We start from the raw sequence: 19,899 nt of genomic DNA on the forward strand, positions 1-19,899 counted from the left end.
ACCTACAGAATGGGAGAAAATTTTCACATGCTACAAATCCGATACAGGGCTGATAACTAGAATCTATTTAGAACTCAGGAAAATCAGCAAGAAAAAAATCAAACAACCCTATCAAAAAGTGAGCAAAGGACATGAACAGAAACTTTTCAAAAGAAGACAGAATAACGGCCAAAAAACATATGAAAAAATGATCAACATCTCTAATCATCTAATCAAAACCACAATGAGATATCACTTATCTCCAGTGAGAATGGCCTTTGTCAAAAAGTCCCAAAACAATAAATATTGGCATGGATGCGAAGAGATAGGAGCACTCATACACTGCTGGTGGGAGTGCAAACTAGTGCAACCTCTGTGGAAAGCAATATGGAGATACCTTAAAGAGATACAAGCAGAACTACCATTTGATCCAGGAATCCCATTACTGGGCATCTACCCAAAAGAACAAAAGTCACTCTATAAAAAAGACACCTGAACTCAAATGTTTATAGCAGCACAATTCACAGTTGCAAAGATGTGGAAACAACCCAAATGTCCACCAATACATGAATGGATTAATAAAATGTGGTATATGTATACCATGGAGTTCTATTCAGCTATAAGAAACAAGAGTGATATAGCACCTCTTGTGTTGTCCTGGATAGAGCTGCAACCCATTCTACTAAGTGAAGTATCCCAAGAATGGAAAAATAAGCACCACATGTACGCACCAGCAAATTGGTTTCACTGATCAACACCTAAGTGCACATATAAGAATAACATTTATTGGATGTCGGGCAGTGGGGAGGGGGGATGGGAGAGGAGGGGCGGGTATATGCATACACAAAGAGTGCGATGCGCACCATCCAGGGGATGGACACGCTTGAAGCTCTGACTTGGTGGGGAAGCGGGTAAGGGCAACATACGTAAGCTAAACATCTGTACCCCCATAATATGCTGAAATAAATTAAAAAAAAATAAGATCAAGAGTATTTGCCTTTCTGTGTTTGGTTTATTTTAATTAACATAATGTCCTCCAGGTTCATTCATTATGTTGCAAATGTCTTATAGTTTTCAGTGTTCAAATCTTTCCCCTCCTTTGTTAAATTTATTCCTAAGTATTTTATTCTTTTTGATGTTGTTGTAAATTGGATTTTTTTTTAACTTCTTTTTTTGGATAGTTTCTTGTTATTGTATAGAATCACAATTGATTTTTGTATGTTGGTTTTATATTCTGCAAATTTTCTTAATTTATTTATAGTTTTAACAGTTTTGGTGGAGTCTTTAGTATTTTCTCTATATAAGACAGATGTCTGCAAACAGAGACGATTTAACTTCTTTTTTCCTGATTTGGATGCCTTTTATTTCTTTTTCTTATCTAATTGCTCTAGCCGTGACCTTAGGATTATGTTGAATAGCAGTGGTGAGAGGGGGCATCTTTGTCTTGTTCTGAACTTAGTGAAAAGGCTTTCAGCTTTTCACCACTGAGATGTTAGCTGTGGGCTTGTCATATATGGCCTTTATTATGTGGAGTCACATTCCTTATACACCTAATTTGTTGGAAGTTTTTTATAATGAAAAAATACTGAATTTTATCAAATGCTTGTTCTTCATCTGTTGAGATGATCATACACATAATTTTAATTCTTCATTCTGTTAATGTGGTGTATCACATTTACTGATTTGTACATGTTGAGCCATTCCTTTCACCCAGGGATAAATTCCACTTGATCATGAGGTTTGATCCTTTTGCTGTGCTGCTGACTTCGGTTTTCTAGTGTTCTGTTGAGGATTCATGCATCTGTGTTCCTCAGGGATATTGGCCTTTAATTTTCTTTTCTTTTTCTTTTTTTTGTTTTTTAGGTTTTTTTTTTCTTTTTCTTTTATTTCAGCATATTATGGGCATACAGATGTTTAGGTTACGTATGTTGCCCTTGGTCCCCCCCCCCCCCCCGAAGTCCGTGTTTCAAATATGTCCATCCTTCGGGTGGTGCACATTGCACTCCTTGTGTATACAAATAGTGTCCTGGCCTGGCTTTGATATCAGGGTAATGCTGGACTCATAAAATGAGTTTGGAAGTATTATCTTCAATTTTTTGGAAGAGTTTGAGAAGGATGATACTAATTCTTCTTTAAATGTTTGGTAGAATTCACTATTGAAGACATTAGATCGTGGGCTTTTCTTTGTTGGGAGGTTTTTTGTTTTGTTTTGATTTTTAGTTTACTGATTTAATCTCCTTCTTATGGATCTGTTCAGGTTTTTAAATTTTTTATGATTCTGTCTTGGTAGGCTGTGTGTTTCTAGGAATTTGTCCGTGTCTTTGAGGTTATCCATGTAATGTTCATAGGAGTCTCTTAGGACCCCTGTATTTCTGTGGTGTCAGTGGTAATGCAGACACACACAGGATTTTTGTTAGATTCTCAGAAATACCAAATCACTCCTGCCCTGGGCCTTGCATGTGCTTCCTCTGTGCTAAGCATGAATGCGCTTCTCATTCAGGAATGGCCCAGGTTCTCGCCCTCTAGGTCTTTTTGCAAAAGCCATTTCCGCAGAGAGGCCCGCCCTGGCCACCTGTGGGGGACACTTCTCCTGGGTGACTCACTGGACAACTCCACGCTACTTTATCTCCTCTGAGCCATGGCTCACAGCTGTTTTCCTTCTTTGCTTACTTTTCTGGGTCTTCCTGGTTAGAAGGTAAATTCCGTGGAGACTGGGCATCCGGGTCCTTCTCCACCTGCCCGCAGCTGTCGGCGTCCTGCTCGTCCGTCCCCACCCTGCCTGGACTCTCTGCGTGCGCCACCTGATCCGGCTTATCCGTTTCCCTGTGGCGGTCGAGCCCGAGCCCCAGCTCCCCGACCCTGTTCCTCACTGCTGGGGCCTCCTTCCTTGTCACCATGGGGACATCAAGCTCAAGAGGCCCCAAGCCAAACTCACCACCTTGTGCGGCAGGAGCCTGTCTCTCGCCGGTGGTCTCCACGTGTCATCAGTCGCGCTGGCTGAGGAGCCGAAGTCACCGCGGGCGCTCCCTCCCTGGCCATGCGCGGCGGGGCTGCTCATCGCTTTTCCGTGAGTCTCCCAGGTCTTCTCCGCTTCTTCCCCCGTCCCGGCTCTAGTCCGGGCACTGGACCCCACCCCGAGCCTCGCCCCAACGCCCCACAATTGCTCTCTGCTGCTGTCCTCGTCTTCCTCGGAGCCTCACTGCGGCCAGCGTGAACAGTGATCGAAGGTGGAGTTTTCCCTCCGGATCCCGGGGTCCTGGTGACACCCGCTCTCGTGCTTTTCGCTCACAGCATCCGGTCAGCGGTGCTACTGCAGTCGCCCGCTCAGGCCGCCACAGCCAGGCACCGCGGGCGGGGCGGCTCGCAGGACAGACGCTGGCTTCTCACGGCTGTGCAGGCTGGAGCCCAGATCCAGGTGTGGGCAGGGCCTCTCTCCTCTGCTTGCAGACGGCCCCTTCTCCCTGTGTCCTCACGTGGTCGTCGCTCTGTGGGTGTCTGCGCCCCAATCTCCTTTTCCTATAAGGACATCAGGCAGATTGGATCAGGGCCTCAAATTTTTGGCCCATTTAACCATAATTATCTCCTGAAAGGCTATGTCTTCAAATACAGTCACATTCTGAGGTACTGAGGGTGAGATTCAGCACATAAATTTGGGAGGGGGACGCAACTCAGAGCATGCCAGCTATGGTTATCGCCATCATCATCGCCAGCCTCCTCGTCCTCCCCAGTCATTTCACCTGTGTCGTCATGCCCACCCACCCCCGGCTACCGTTTTACTGATGGTCGTGTGTTGGGCTCTGCCTCGGCCTTTTAGCTTTTTCATGCATAACCTCGTTTAGTTTTCGCAGCGCACCTGTGATGTGTATTTCCCAGGAGTGGAGAAGAGAAGTGAGGTGAATTTCCCACATCACCCACTCAAGGAAGCAGGCTCTCTCCTGCCTGAGTCCTACCAAAGGGTCTTTATCCTCTCAGTCTGTAGGCCAGGGCAGCTGTCCCCTACTCCATTAGCTTGTAAAATCAAACCCAGTTCCCCAAATTACATTGTTTTGCTCTCTTACAGAAAAAAAGTCCTGAAACCCTTGCTATTCTGTCAGATGTCCAAGTGAGCAAAGGGTTTCACTGTCTTGTCAGGAGCTGTGTGAGCTCTACTCTTCTCTGTAAATCCGACAAACATTTTCTCAGCTCGGAAGTCTGCCTGACTCCCTTAGAGGAGAAGGACATTCCCTACTCATCCCCAGCCCAGGGCCTCCTGAGATTCCCTCCTTTCTCCCACGTCTCCTGCAGCATTTGCCAACATGCTGGGCAGCGAGAGCTGGGCGGCCAGGCAGGACGGGGTGTGGTTTGTCCCCAGCCCAGACGTGCATGATGCTTAAATGCAGGCATGGATTTGTACAGGATGTGGACTGTGGGTTCCTTTCCATTAGAGATTGTTCGAAAGAGTAACTAGCTGTCTTGAAAATTTACACTTGGCTCTCTGAATAAAGCGCTTCATGAATATTGCAGTGCTGAAAAAGTGCCATGAAATTCATTAGAAGTAACTGGTCCAGTGGAAATGAGAAAGATCCTATGGGCATGCGAGTTAGAGCGACCAGATTTACCCAGTGTGATGAGTCACCATCAACAACTAATTGGCATTAATACACTTCCAGCCATATCGCCCACAGATCTTTTGCCATGATTTAATCAGACCAGCGCTGTGTCACAAGGGTGAAAAATGGGGAAAAGTCACTCATTCAGAATAATATTGATAGTAATACCTAATACTTATAGCCGTTAGTTCATGCCTAGCACTATTCTAAATAATTTGGCTATGTTAATTCATAAACTCTTTACTGAAAGGACGGCCTTGATTGCTAGCAAGATAACAGAAAAGTTACTGGACCCATAGTAAGGGCTAAAGTCAGTAATAAACTTGTACTCTCTCTCTCCTGCCTTCCGGCTGACAGGCACCCTGGGGTTGTTTTCACAACATCTGAAAAGAGTCAAGCAGACAGAAAGAAAATGTAAATCTTTCTCTTTAGTTGGCCAAAAACTGCCTTTTAGAATTTACCTTTTTCAGCCCACAGGAGTTCCTAAACCAGACAGCGGGGGAGGAGGGGTGGGGGGACAAACCTCAGGCCTCCGTTCCTGATGGAAACTATATCTCAAGGGCGGAATCAATAACATGATCACAATCGAGTGGTAAGTCCATCTCCAAAGGAAAGGCAGCTGCTTCTGTTAACTGTCTGCCACCAAGAAAAGAAAAAGAAGCAGATACAGCAGTTCACAGTACCCTGTTATTTTGGCTACAGCCGTAAACCTTCTTCACTCCCTTTATAACCCTAAATAAAAAGCCTGAGTACCTGGTTCTCTCTGCCAACATTATCTCCCCCCTTTTCACTTCCATGTTGGCCCTTTTTCATCTGGAAAAGTAAAATAAAACTTTTTCTTCTATCTATCCTAATGTTTGTCTGGAGAAATTTTTCTCAAAACCCACATGCACTAGCTCACACCCTAACATTTACAACAACCCTGTGAGGTAGGTATGTTATTATACCTGGCACATAGGAGAGGAGGCTGCGGCACAGAGAGGTTAGGCGACTTCCCCAAAGTCACCAAGCTGCTGCTGAGTGGTGGAGACAGAATTCAGATCCAGGCAGCTGGGCCCCTATGTAGTTGCCCCAAACAACTCTTGTTCTTTTGCTTTTCAGTAAAATCACAATGGGGCTAGAAATCCAGCAATAAAATAGACAGCATTTACTAAGCCCCTGCAATGCGCCTGACTGGCTTTGCATATCAGAAAAGAAAGTTTTTGGTTTCTAGTAATAACAAACCTGACCCACTGAACAAATAAGATTGTTTTGTTCTTTTTCCTAACATAGTTAGTCCCAAGGTAGGTGGTTGCTGGCATGGTTTCAGAGGCTCACAACAGGGAGTGGTGTCTCTGCATCTGTCTTGACTTTTGGATTGTGTTTGTTGCTTCATAGTCACAAGATAGCTGCTGCAGCTCCAGATAGCATGTTCACATTCCAGGCAAGAAGAAGTGGGAGGGTTGAAGGGCCACTCCAGCTTTATCTGTCCCTTTTCATCAGGAAAAACTGCTTTCCTCAGAAATACCCTATCAGTCCTCTACTTGGATCTCATTGACTGGGCCTGGGCCACAAGGTCCCTGCTGGCTGCAGAAGAGGTTGGGAAAGTGGGGAACACAATCGTGCAGACTAAGTAGTTCAGTGATACTCAAAGTATAGTCCCTGAACCATTAGCATCACCTGGGAACTTGTGATGAAACTCAGGAGGTGGGGCCCACCCATCTGTCTTATCAAGGCTCCAGGTGATTTGAGAAATGTTTGGCTTTGATCAATTATGATTCTACTAAGGATGGGAAAATTGTGATTCATTGCCTGGGGCTGGCCACACTGACCCCTAACAGAGCTGGAGTTTTGTTATCAAGCAAGAAGGGAGAGTTGAGCCTGGCTGAGCAAGCAACACAGTTATTTGGCGAGAAAATAATGCCCCCGCCTTGTGTCATGCCACTGTCTTTATGACAGCTCTTAAGGCAGACGTTACTGTTCTTGTGCTTTTCGGTGAGGCCACTGTCAGTCACTCCTCGGCTTTGCCTTTGGTGTCACCTTCACAACTCTTAAGTGTCTGGTGGTCCAAAAAGACACCGCTTCTCAAGAATGTACCTCACCACCCACCCAATCACCCTGCCAGCTCTGGCAGTGCTGTGTCTTCTTCAGGTAGAACAGGTTCACGATCTAGAAACCAAGCGTGACCAACTGTCCTAGTTTTCGCCAGACTGGGGAGGTTTTCAGGGACATAGGACTTTTTGTGCTAAAACCAGGTAGGTCCCAGGCAAACCAGGACTAGCTGGTCACCCTAAGAAACCACTCTTGGATCCTCCCACACCCCCCAGCCAGCTCCTCTTGCTGTGGGCAAACAACCCCATGTGACAGTGTGATTCTAGGACCTATCTTTGGCCTGGCATTCTCATTAACTGAAGCCATTTCAATCGATCTATCAACCACCTGTTAACTTTATTTAACAGGTATTCTTTTAGGCACTATTATGTAAGTATCAGTGCACCATGGCCCAAGGAGATGCCAAATAAATAAGAAACACAAGCCACACGTTCAAAGTCATTTAAATCCAATCTAGTCCAATAAGCAAATAAGCATTCATTAAGTACCTTTTGCCCCATAAGTTATATTAGTCTCCCCCAGGGAACCCACATTTTTGCAGGGAATAGGGATGATATGGGTGAGTGGGAATGTTTACAACATTATAACGCTAATCATTAAAATAACAATGGTTTCTGGTATTTGAGGGTTTGCTCCATAATTATCACACCCTTCTGCTTAGGAGAAAAGTCAGAGGAGGCGGTAGGTGGAGGACCAAGTCCTACCTCTCGAGTCCTAAAGATGGGCGCAGGAGGGAAGTGCCCTGGCTCCCTCGTGCTGAAGCCCAGGATTAGCTAGACTTACCCCCCTGGTCAAAGACAAGTCTGGACCCCACATACCTTCCACATGGCGGCTGGTCCCGAAAAGCTTCTGGCCAAAAGGGGCAGAGGAAAGGCCTCCTCCCTGAAGACTGACAGACCTCAGAGAGAGGGCAGGACCAGCCTCCTGTGCCAGTCCTTTTCCAGCACACTTCTGGGACAGCCCACACCACCTTGGATGTGGCAAGAGGCCACAGGTGTTTTTGGCAATATTCCTCCTAGAAGAAGCCAGAATAGAGGGAGATGGTTGCCCCTTACCCCTAATACCAATAGCTGGCACTTTTTGAGAGGTTGCAGTGTGCCAGGCACTGTTCTGAGCTCTTTTGGGAAGGTGGGCACCACTTCCCCGCTATTATAGATGGGGTAACTGAGGCACACAGAGGCTGAGAGATGTGTCCAAGGACACTGAGACTGTGATAGAGCTGGATTGTGGCCCTAAGCAGTCTGGCTCCAGGGCACGTTCTCCTAAACTGTTAGGCACCTGCGGAAGGTTCAGAGATGGCGCCAAGGAGAAAGGACAGAGCGGGGATTGGGAGGTGGGGTGGAAAAGCTTCACAGGAGAGCGAGCCCTGGAGCTGCGCATCAAAGGCCAATGAGTTTTCTCCATGATAAGGAGTGTTGGAGGAACCGCCTTCCAGGCACAGGAAACAGCAGCCCAGGCCAGGGCATCATGCAGCAGGGAAGCAGTGACCCCTGACTCCAGGGCAGGTGGCGAGTGCCTGGCAGTGCTACCTGCCTCAGGGGACCCTGGGGTCTTACTGATAGACACACGCAATTCCTAGCCCACTACTGGCAACACAACAATCTGTACTGCGGGTTCATTGCTTTTTCCTCTCCTTTGACCTTTGGTGAGTGGGTGAGAGGTGAAAATATGGAATTTCTTTTCCTGGAAACTTATTCTGAGAGGAAACAAATCTACGTCAAAGAAACAAGATTTTGCTAAGTTAACCATTAACCCCATCTCTCTATTCCAAGCACGTTAGCACTCGATAGCATGCTGGATTCTGACTTTGGCTTGGCAGGGACACAACTCAACATAATTATCCTTCATTGCATAAGTTTAATATACAAGGAACCAATTGTATGCATTTGCTTCCCCACATCCTTGCCTCCATTATGTGGTAAACTAATCTATTCACTTCATCTCTCATAAATAACATGTCTCTCCTAGTTATTGGAAACTGGCTGTAATTCAATCTAATTCAAAAATATTTACTGAGCACTGTTATGTACCAGGAGTTGTGTTTGGCACAATATGGAGATGGGTTCATTCACTCATTCCTTCAGCTAATGAGTATTCATTGGGTACTAATTGTGTATCAAACACTGTGCTCAGTGCAAAGGGTGCAATAGCAAAAAATAAATATGGCCCTTGACCTCAGGGAGCTTAGTGTCTGGTAAGGAAAAGTGAACTTAATGAAATATACAAATGCATGTAAAATTATGCAGAACGACGTATGTTAGAGAACAGTCCACAGGGCTATGAGAGCTGTCATAGGGAGCAGGACTCAGTCTGGAGGGCAAGGGCAACCTTCTCGCATTGGGTGACACAGAGGACAGGGCAGGGCCTGGAGGAGAGCCCCAAAGGCCTGGGAGCAGCTGTTCTTTTGGTGCTCAGGGGTGGGATGGGGGAGGGGAGGCTGGATGAGTGGCGGGGGGCCTTGCACCCCGGGAAGGGGTTCGCACTTGCCACTGAGAGCAGTGGAGGGGGCACTGGAGGGGAGTAAGCAGAGGACGTGCAAGGCCACCCTTCTAGTCACACGTATCCCAGCCTGAGAGGACATTGGGAGGCCACTGTAGTGGTCCAGGTGACAGAAGATGGTGGATTAGAGCAGAGGGGTGGCCACAGGAGTGAGGCGAGGGAGACGAAGAGGCAAAGTGGGCCTAATGTGATGAAGGACTGGATGTGGGGTTGAGAGAGAAAGGAGGTCGGGAGGAGTCCCAGGCTCGAGCATGAGCAATCGATGAACGTCGATACCACTCATCTCAGGCTCTGCTTTGGATCTGTCAAGTTCAAGGTGGCTTTGAAACCTCCAAGAGGAGCTGTGGGGTGGGCCTTTGTGTATCCAGCCTCGAGGCTGGAGATGCCTTGGAGATTCGTGGGCAGTTAGATGGTAACCAATGCCACTGGACCCACAGGAAGAGAGCGGTTGTGGGACAGGGCTGGACAGACTTGACTCCTGGGAGGACAAGGCTGAGTGTGCACAGGGAGCTGAGGGTGGGGGCAGAATCAAGAGGGCAACCGCCATGGACGCCCAGTGAGTATTTCAAAAAGGAGGGAGTCGTCAAGCAGAAGGAGGACAGGAAGGTGTCCACTGGGGTTAGTGGCATGGCGGAACATTGGTGACCTGTTTTGGTGTAGGGAGGGGCGTGGAAGCCAGACAGAGTGGGGTGGAGAGGGAGGAGGTAGGAACAGCAGGATCAGAGAGCCCGGCCAGGAAGTGCGGTGTGGAGGGAAGGCACGCTACAGAGCAGTGTTGGTGCTGGAGAGGACGGACGGTGCTGACAGGGCCTCGCGCTCCACTCGGGGTGGAGGGCTACGATGGCAAATGCAGTGCGGTGGAAACCAGGGGCTGGAACACGTGGGCAGGTGCACAGGTAAGGGTGTTCGAGATGGGACACGTGGGCAGGTGCACAGGTAAGGGTATTCGAGAAGCAGTACAAGGTTGGCAAATTTGACTCGTTTGCTTTTTTTTCTTTTGCAGTCAACTTTGACCATTTCCAGATTCTGCGGGCCATTGGGAAAGGGAGTTTTGGAAAGGTAAGAATGATAAACTTTTAAAATATTCATGAACAAAATATAAAAGTTGAGACCACTGGGCTTAAGTAGATGTGTATATTTGTGTGTCTGTTTTTGTGTCGGTTGCTGGGCACTGGGAATTTCCTGCTTGACAGAAAGATTTCAATTTGACAAATTTGGAACATGAAAGGAAGTCTGAATAGTTTCCTTTGGATCTGGTGTAATTTTATCCTGAAAATTAAATTACCAGAGAAGCCCTGGTTTAGGTAAATTACAATGGTAATTATTTCAAGCTTGCTAATGCTGTTTCTTCCTTGAAAATCTAAATGAAGAAAGTGGCAAAACAACCCACACACTTATCACAAAAGTGGCTCTTTCCAGCAACAGAGGCATTTGTTGTTTTGGAAGGTTCATATTTGTGATCCCTGACTGTTTTTGGTAAAAGGCTCTAGAAAACTATGAGAAGAAGGCAGGGGTTTTTAGAAAACAAAAAGGTCCCCCCAACTAAGCCCCAATATGTTCTAACTTAGAAATTTCCTTTGGCAAGAATTGTTTTAAGTACCTATTAACTTCCAGATCTCCTCTAATGTTTTTACAGAGCTGTTATTATTTACACTTTACAGATGGAAAAACTTAGATGGAAAACTCAGTCTCAGTAGCTCAGAAAGATGGAGCAGTTTGCCCATGCAGGAGGTGCCCAAGCTGGGTTTGAACCAAAGGCTGACCATGGACCTGCTATTCCAGCAACCCACACTTTTGATTAGACCACTGAAAAACTCACGGAGTTAAACTGAGACATTTGACCTAAGAAGTGGGATCACCTCAAACAACCTCCCTTCTTTGATTAATCCAATCTCTGAATGCTAATTGAAAGCAAACTCTGTAGCAGGCACTATTTTAGACTGTCTTGATCAGTAGTAACCAAAGCAGACCCGAGTGCCTTTTCTCGTGGGGCTTCCACTTAGAAATGAGAGAGATGACAAACAAGTGTGCACGTTTATGGAATATTAGATGAGGATAAGTGTACTAAAAATACAATAAGATAAGGGGGAAATGGGGTTCTGTAGAGACTGGCTGACGTTGCTGTTTTATAGAGCTGAGTTCTCAATAGAGTAGCCACCAACCACATGTGGATATTTAAATTTAAATTAGTTAACATCAAATGAAATGGCAACAATTCAGTTCCTCAGTTGTACTAGCCACACCAGGAGTGCTCAGTAGCCATGTGTGGCCAGTGCCATCACCTTAGACAGCTCAGATTATTATAGAACATTTCCATCACCATGGACGGTTGTACTGGACAGCGCTCTCAATGATTAGGTGATGTGAGATAAGATGAGCAGAGACCCAAAGGCAGTGAAGGAGGAAGAGAGACAGTCCCAGGCAAAGGGAATCACAAGTGCAAACACCATGGAAGGGAGTGTGCTCAGCGTTTTTGAGGAGCCTGCGGGCAGTGGAGGTTGGGGAAGACAGGGTCAGCAAAGTCTGCAAGGACCAGACCACGGAGGACTTCGTCAGCTGTGGTAGCAACTTTGGCCATTCCTCAGAATGAGAAGGGGAGGAAGGCCTGGGGAGTTCTGAGTGGAGAAGTAGCATGATGTGTTTGGAGAGAAGTCTGGAGGTCACTTAGGCTGCCATGTTGGGAGCATCCTGGGAGGGGCCCAGGCAGAAGCAGGGAGGCCGGTGAGGAGAGGGGCTGTGGCTTGGATCAGGGTGGCAGTGCTGGGAGTGGTGAGAGTCAGAGTCAGGATATATGTTGAAGGTGTCACCAAATCAAGTAGTCCATGGGTGGGGGGACACTGCAGTAGCATATCAGCTCTCTGGTGTCATCACAGTTCTGGTCTCTTTCCACCCACCCCCTCCACCCTGCTCAGTGGGATGAGATCTTTCTCCTCAGGCTTCTGGCCTAATGGTGTTAAGGGGTTGCCAAGTTCTTCACACAACTGCTACTCACTTTTGTGACTTTGTCAGAGAAGAACATCCCTTCCAGAATCTGCCCAGCTGATGTCTCTTTCCATTTCATTGGCTATAATTAGTAACATGACTGCCTTAGCTACTGAGGATGCTGGGAAAATAAGTCTCTTCAATTTTCAGCCTGTAGTTGGGAGGTCTGTCTTTTAGTAGAGAAGGGCGGGAGAATAGCTTGCACGGGACACAAAAGTGCCCTTGGGGATGTCCAGTAAACTAACCATCTTTGTGCTGGCTGCTTGGGAAGCAAAGGTGAGTAAGATGGGGTCCCGACTGATCAGGAACTCATTGTCCGATGGGGTGGATGGTTATATGGATCAGTATGTTCAACGGCCAACTCTATTCCTGGGAAAAATCACCTCTTCCATGGGGAGTATTTTCTGATGATTTCTGCTTTTCTTTTCCTCATATTGTTTGTGATGGACCTTCTCACAGAAGCCTTTCTGAACATAATGTGTTTGGGATTCATTCATTGAGCAGAATGTTACTGAGTTGACACTGAGTTCTCAACTTCAATTTTTCTTCTCCACACAACACGGATTTGGCTGTAGGCACCCTGGGGTAGCAGAGAGCTTCCTGCCTTTTCAGAATCTCATGTCTGAGGACCACAATATGCACATTTAAAAGTGTTGGTCATTTATATCATCAAGTGAATTGGGTCACTTGATAATTTAACAGACATTCCCTGGGCCACTGAGCAGGGCCATGTACTGCCTTAGCCACTGACTTCCTAACAAGACTTGGGGCTTTTTAAGAGCAGAAATCTTGTTTAGAAAGCAAGCATAAAGAACATTAAATTATGACACGATGTGTGATGGTTAATTTTATGTGTCAACTGGGCTGGGCCACAGTAACCATATATTTGGTCAAACACCCATCTAGATGTCACCGTGAGGGTATTTTTAAGATGCAATTAACATGTACATCAGTAGACTTGAGTAAAGAAGGTGACCTTTCATAATGTGAGTGGGCCTCATCCAAACAATTGAAGACTTTGAGAGAAAAGGACTGACCTCCCCTGATGAAGAAAGATTTCTGTCTCCAGGTTGCCTTTGGACTTGAGTTGCAAAATCAACTCTTCCCTGGATTTCCAGCCTACCAGTTTGCCCTACAAAAGTTAGAATTGCCAGATCCCACTATTATGTGAACTAATTCTTTAAAATAAATCTGTGTCTATGTATCTATCTATCGATCAATCGACCGACTGATCTATCTATCTGTCCATCCATTCGTACACATCCCATTGGCTTTGTTTCCCTGGAGAACCCTGACGAATACATGGTGCAATAGCAGCACCGTAAGAGCATGAGCAAGCTCCAGCTGAGGTGGGAATCAGAAGGTCTGGGAAAGGGTTACTTGAAAAACTGAAGAGGAAAGAGGCCACATGTACAGGAAACTGTTTCAGACATGTTTACTCTTTTTCCCTTGAGGCTCTTTGAATCCAATCTGACTCTGCAAATGATTATTCAGAAATAGTGTTTCAGATCTGGCAGGTGCCACTTTGCAAATCCTGGTGAAACCTCCAATGCCTGCATTTATTCTGGAGCCCACCCACCGTGCCAGCCCCCCACTTCCTCCTGCTCCCACTTCTGGGCAGGTCTGGAGGAGGGAAGGTACTCAGTTCTCCAGGCCTGGACTGTAGGATAAGAGTTGTTGAAGTTTTCACCGTGTGATGAGAGGAGCCGTGTGGTCCTGCAGACTGATCAATGAATCTCAGAGCTGGTTCAGAGATGCACCTGCAGCCAGTCCTCCTCCACCACCTTCCCCCAGGCCCCTCCTCTCGGCCTGCTGTCCTTTCTGATTGGCACTCACACACTGCCCCTTTGCATTCTAGCCTCCACCTGGCTAGCATGAGGGCCTGGACCCTGAGTCTCCTCTTTCCCTTCTCACTTGTGCTTCCTAAGTCTAAGAAGTGCCAAGTAAGGCCAGGACCAAGCTCCCAGAATCCTCAGAGCTCCAGGGGCTTCAGGCTACACAAGGGAGCTCTGCTGCCCTCCCACCACTCTCCCACAGGTGGGCCCAGGTGGGCCCACCGCCATCTGATCTTATCTTTTTCTCCAGAAGGCAGGTCATAGCAAAGCTTCTTCTTGCTTCTGTCTCTGACCTTCCATAGTCCATGATGGCCTCTTCTTCCATTAGGGCCCTTCTAAAAAAGTATCTCAAATGAATAACTTGCCTTCTGCACACCTACATTTGCCTCCACCAGCCAGGGTGCTCTGGTGCCAATGGCCTTTTCCCTCTTGAAGCAAATTCTCCATCTGTATCTCTACCTACTCTCCCCACCCAGGTGGCTCAGGCTCTACTTTAGAGCACCTCCCAGAGGAGTGACTGATTAGTCAGTGTGTATAAGCAGTGTCTCATCCTTACACAATACCTTTGAGTCAACAGGAATTTCCCTTGGGATGGTCACCACTGGGAAGTCAGCTCAACAAGCGTTACGAGAGCACAAGGCAGCATGGCATGGCACTGAGGACAACCACTTTGAGAACCGGACAAACAAGTGTTCAAATCCTGTCTACACACACTCTGAGCCTAGCTTTGAGCCTCTGTTTCCTCACCTGTAAAATGGGCATACTGATGACTTCTGCATAGGGCTATCGTGAGAAGTAAATGAGATGGTATAGTAGAGTGCCTAACACAGAGTCCAAGCTGGTATCAGGACAAGTTGATTCTCTCATTATTTAAGGTTCTTTTTCCCCTGGGCAGCAGGGAGTGAGGAAGGTAGACTTTAATTGAATATGCTTTTTGGAAGTGTGTGACATGAAGAGTTCTTGCTTGGAGGGGCATCTGGACACAAATGTGGCCCTGGGACAGGCAAGGCTGTTGTGTACACTTATGTTCCCAGAACATTGCACCATGTGACATCTGTCACTGTTGATAAATGGTGGGACAAGGCCTGGCCAGCTCATGATCTTGCATGACACTCATTCTTCCTAGAAACTGTATAGCCCTTGGCTCAACATTGGCTTTGTCATTGTAATTTCCTCTAAGTCTGTATCTTGTCCTGTTACTGACAGTTTGTATGAAGTTGATATAAAATCAACCTAAGGTTCATTTGTTCATTCACTCAGGCACTCATTTCTCCATCCATCCATTCATCTATCCAACATATGGAGAGGATATTTGCTCTGGGCCCTATTCTAGGTTCTGAGGTTACAATGTCATATTTCAAAGATCTAGAAAAAATAGTTCTATGCCTAGTTTGGAACCAAAAAAGAGCCTGAATAGCCAAAGAAATCTTAAGCAAAAAGAATAAATATGAAGGCATCACATTACCAGACTTCAAATTATACTACAAGGCTATAGTAACCAAAACAACATGGTATTGGTACAAATAGAGACATAGACTAATGGAACAAAAACAGAGAATTGAGATATAAAACCACCTACCTAAAACCAACTGATCTTCAACAAAGAAGTCAACAACATACACTGGGGAAAAGAAGCCCTATTCAATAAATGGTGCTGGGAAAATTGATAGGAACATGCAGAAGAATTAAACAGGACCCCATTTCTCCCCACTTACAAAAAATTAATTCAGGATGGATAAAAGACTTACCTGTAAGGCAGAAAACCATAAAAATTTTAGAAGGAAATGTAGGAAAGGTCTTCTAGATATCAGCCTAGGCAGAGAATTTATGACATTTATGACTAAGACCCCTAAGGCAATTACAGGAACAACAAAGATAAATAAATGGGACTTGATTAAATTTAAAACCTTCTTCATACCAAAGGAAATAATCAAGAGAGCAAGTAGACAACCAACAGAATGGGAGAAAATATCTGTGAACTATGTAGCCAATAAAGGGCTAATATCCAGAATCTACAGAGAACTCAAACAAATCAGCAAGGTAAAAATAAATAGCCCCATTAAAAAGTGGGCAAAAGACACGGACAGGAGCTTTTCAAAAGAAGATAGACAAATGGCCAACCAACATATGAAAAAATGCTCAATATCACTAATCATCAGGGAAATGCAAATTAAAACCACAGTGAGATATCACCTTACCCCTGTCAGAATGGTTATTATTTAAAAGGCCAAAAATAATAGATACAGAGAGAAAGGAACACTTATGCATTGCTGGTGGGACTGCAAATTAGTACAACCTCTATGGAAAACAGTATGGAGATTTCTCAAAGAACTAAAAGTAGACCTACCATTTGGTCCCACAATCCCACTACTGGGTATCTACCCAAAGGAGTAGAAGTCATTTTATCAAAAAGACACCTGCACTAGAATGTTTATCGCAGCACAATTCATAATTGCAAAAATCAGTTCATGAGTGGGTTAACAAAATGTGGCATATATATACCAGAGAGTACTACTTAGCCATAAAAATGATGAATTAATACCTCTTGCAACTATCTGGATGGAACCGGAGACCATTATCCTAAGTGAAGTATCTCAAGAATGGGAAAACAAACACTGCATGCATTCTCTAATAACTTGAAACTAATTGATGGGCACAGGGAGAAGTAAAAGCCATTGGAAATTGACCAGGAGGGAGGGAGAGGAGGGGAGAGGTAAAAACCTACCTAAAAGGTACAATGAACACTATCTGGATGATGGGCACATTTATAGCTCTGACTAAAGCATTATAAAACTATCCATGTAACAAACACATTTGTACACCCTTAACAGTTTGAAATTAAAAAAGAAGCTGTGATGCCCTTGCTGTAGAGGGCAGGGTTGACTGGATCCTCATATGATTTTTTTCTATCACTTTAGTATTAAAATTTTTAAACATATAATGAAGTTGGAAAACTTTTACAATAAACACCCATGTCTGCCACTTATATGCTATTAATATAATTAACATGTTACCAAACTTATTTTATGAAATATCTATTCTTCTGCCCATTCATCAATTCATCTTATTTTTTAATACATTTCATAGTAAATTGCAAATATGTGTATACTTCCCCCTAAATATGTAAGCATAGAGATTTGCCTATAGTTTTTCTTTTGATGTAAAATATACACACCAAAATGCACAAAGCTTAAGTTTATATTTGCTGAGTTGTAAGAAATGCATGCACCTGGGTAACCTAACCCCCTACCAAAATATAGAATATCACCACCATTCAAAAGTCCCCCTCTTCACCCTTTCCAGCCAAAATATATCCCCAGTGCTTCCACTGTATTCAGTATAGATTATATTTTCCTGCTCTAAAATTTCATATAAAATGGAATCATTATAGTAAGTACTCTTTTCGTTAAAGCTTCATAATGTTTTGCATTTTGCATAATATTTTTTCTGCATAATGTTTTTGAGATTCATCCATGTTGCTGGATATTTTTCCCTTCTTACTGATGAAGAATATTCCATTCCATTAATATATCACAGTTCGTTAATCCATTTTCATCACGATAAACTCCAGGACTGTTTCTAGTTTTGACAATTTTGTATAAAGTTGCTATGAAAATTTGTGACGAAGTCTTTTTTTTTTGTGAACATATGATTTCATTTCTTTTGGGTGTACATTTAGGATTGGAACTATTGGATCATAGAATGGATATGATTTAGTTTTATATAAAACTTCCATTTTTGGCCGGGCGCAGTGGCTCATGCCTGTAATCCTAGCACTCTGGGAGGCTGAGGCGGGCGGATTGTTTGAGCTCAGGAGTTCGAGACCAGCCTGAGCAAGAGTGAGACCCCCATCTCTACTAAAAATAGAAAGAAATTAATCGGAAAACTAAAACTATATAGAAAAAAATTAGCTGGGCATGGTGGCGCATGCCTGTAGTCCCAGCTACTCGGGAGGCTGAGGCAGAAGGATTGCTTGAGCCCAGGAGTTTGAGGTTGCTGTGAGCTAGGCTGACGCCATGACACTCTAGCCCAGGCAAAAAGAGTGAGACTCTGACTCAAAAAAAAAAAAACTTCCATTTTTTTCTCCTACTAAGAGTTTCATTGTTTCATATCCTTGCCAACATGGTGCTATCAATATTTTTAATTTTAGCTGGTTCTGATGAGGGTTTTGTAGTATCTCAGTGTGGTTTTATCTCACGTCTGATGACTCATGACAATAAATATTTTTTTTCATGTGCTTAATGGCCAGTTATGTCTTCTTTTGTGAACTGCCTGTTTAAAACTTTTTGTATTTTTAAAAAATGGGCTTTTGTCTTTTTTATCACTGAATTGTGGGATATATATCTAAATACCAGTGCTTTATCAGATATGAGAATTTCAACCAGACTAATTTGGCTATTAATTTTATTAGTGGTATGTTTTGATGCATGGAAGTTTTAAATTTTGGTGAAGTCTAATTTGTTGAGTGTTTTTCTTTTTAGCGGCCTTGTTTTGTGTAACTTGCATATGAAAACTTGGCTCAAGAAAATGTACTGAAGTCACAAAGCCATTTTCTTATGTTTCCTTTCTAAAAGTTTTATAGCTTTAGCTTATAGTAGGTTTAGTTCTATGTTTCATCTTGAATTAGTTTTCTTGTATGATGGGAGGCAGGCTCAAGATTCATTTTTCCCCACATATGGATATGTATTTCTTGAAAATGCTTTTCTGTGTTGATCAGATTGCTTTGGTGTACATGTGAAAACTCAGATAACTTGTATAAATGGGAGGTCTTCTTCTGGGCTCTTTATTCTGTTCATTTGATGCACTTGTAAATATTTATGCAAGTACTAGACTATCTTAATTACTGTATGTTTCTAATAAGTCTTAAAGTCAGGTAATATAAATCCTCCAAACTTATTATTTTTCAAGATTGTTTTGGATACTGTGGGTCATTGGATTTTCATAGATATTTTACTTATCAATTTCTACAAAAAACTGATGGAATTATAATTGGTATTACATTAAATCTGTATATCAATTTGGAAATAATTGACATCTTAAAAGTAGTTAGTTTTCTAATCCACAAACATGGTATATCACTCTGTTGTTACTTATATCTATTTTTACTGGGTATTTAAAAATTTATTTTAGGAATGTTTTGTTGTTTTTAGGATAGGGATTTGGCTTTTTTTTTTTTTGTATTGTTTTTCCTAAATATTTTCTGAGGTTTTTTTTTTTTTGACACTACTGTAATGAAATTAAATTGTTTTTAATTTAGTTTTTAATTGTTTGTTGCTCGATATAAAAATACAATTGATTTTTATATCTTAATCTTGTATCCTGAAACCTTGCTTATTAAATAATTGTTGTAATAGTTGTTTTGTCATTTCCTGGAGATTTTTCTATGGCAATTTAATTGTGCCATTGGCTAACAGAGTAGTTTTACCTATTTCCCCCTGTCTTTATGCTTTTAAAACCTTTTATTGCAGTGGCTAAAACCTCCAGTACAATGTCGAGGAGAAGTCACAACAGTAAGCATCTTTGCTTCGTTCTTAATTTTATGGGGAAAAAAGCATTTGCTATTTCATCATTGAGAATGTGGTTTATCACTAAGTTTTTCTGAGATGCCCTTTACCAGATTGAACAATTCTTTTCTAATCCTAGTTTGCTGGAAATGATTATCATATCTGGTTGTTAAATTCCATCAAATGTTTTTTTCTGCATCTATTGAAATGATCATACTGTTTTTCTTCTTATTTTCTTACTATGATGAATTACGTTGATTGATTTCCAAACTTTAAACCAACCACACATTACTGAGATAAATCCTACTTGGATGTAAAGCTTTATCCTTTACATATATTGTTGAATTTGATTTGCTAATATCTTATTAGAGAAGTTCACATCTATGTTGTTAAGGAATGTCAATCTATAATTTCTTAATT

The 19,899-nt window shown here is 43.6% G+C and overlaps 1 protein-coding gene across 1 annotated transcript in view; it reads left to right on the forward strand.

The window, feature by feature from the left end:
- Positions 1–19,899, forward strand: part of STK32B (serine/threonine kinase 32B) — a 401,427-nt gene that overhangs the window by 82,618 nt on the left and 298,910 nt on the right. The window contains exon 3 of the mRNA XM_012662846.1: positions 10,162–10,217. Coding sequence (XP_012518300.1) covers positions 10,162–10,217 — 56 coding nt within the window. The remainder of the gene's footprint in view (positions 1–10,161; positions 10,218–19,899) is intronic.

The sequence above is a fragment of the Propithecus coquereli genome, unplaced genomic scaffold (assembly GCF_000956105.1).
Source record: "Propithecus coquereli isolate 6110/MARCELLA unplaced genomic scaffold, Pcoq_1.0 Scaffold785, whole genome shotgun sequence".
NCBI lineage: Eukaryota > Metazoa > Chordata > Mammalia > Primates > Indriidae > Propithecus > Propithecus coquereli.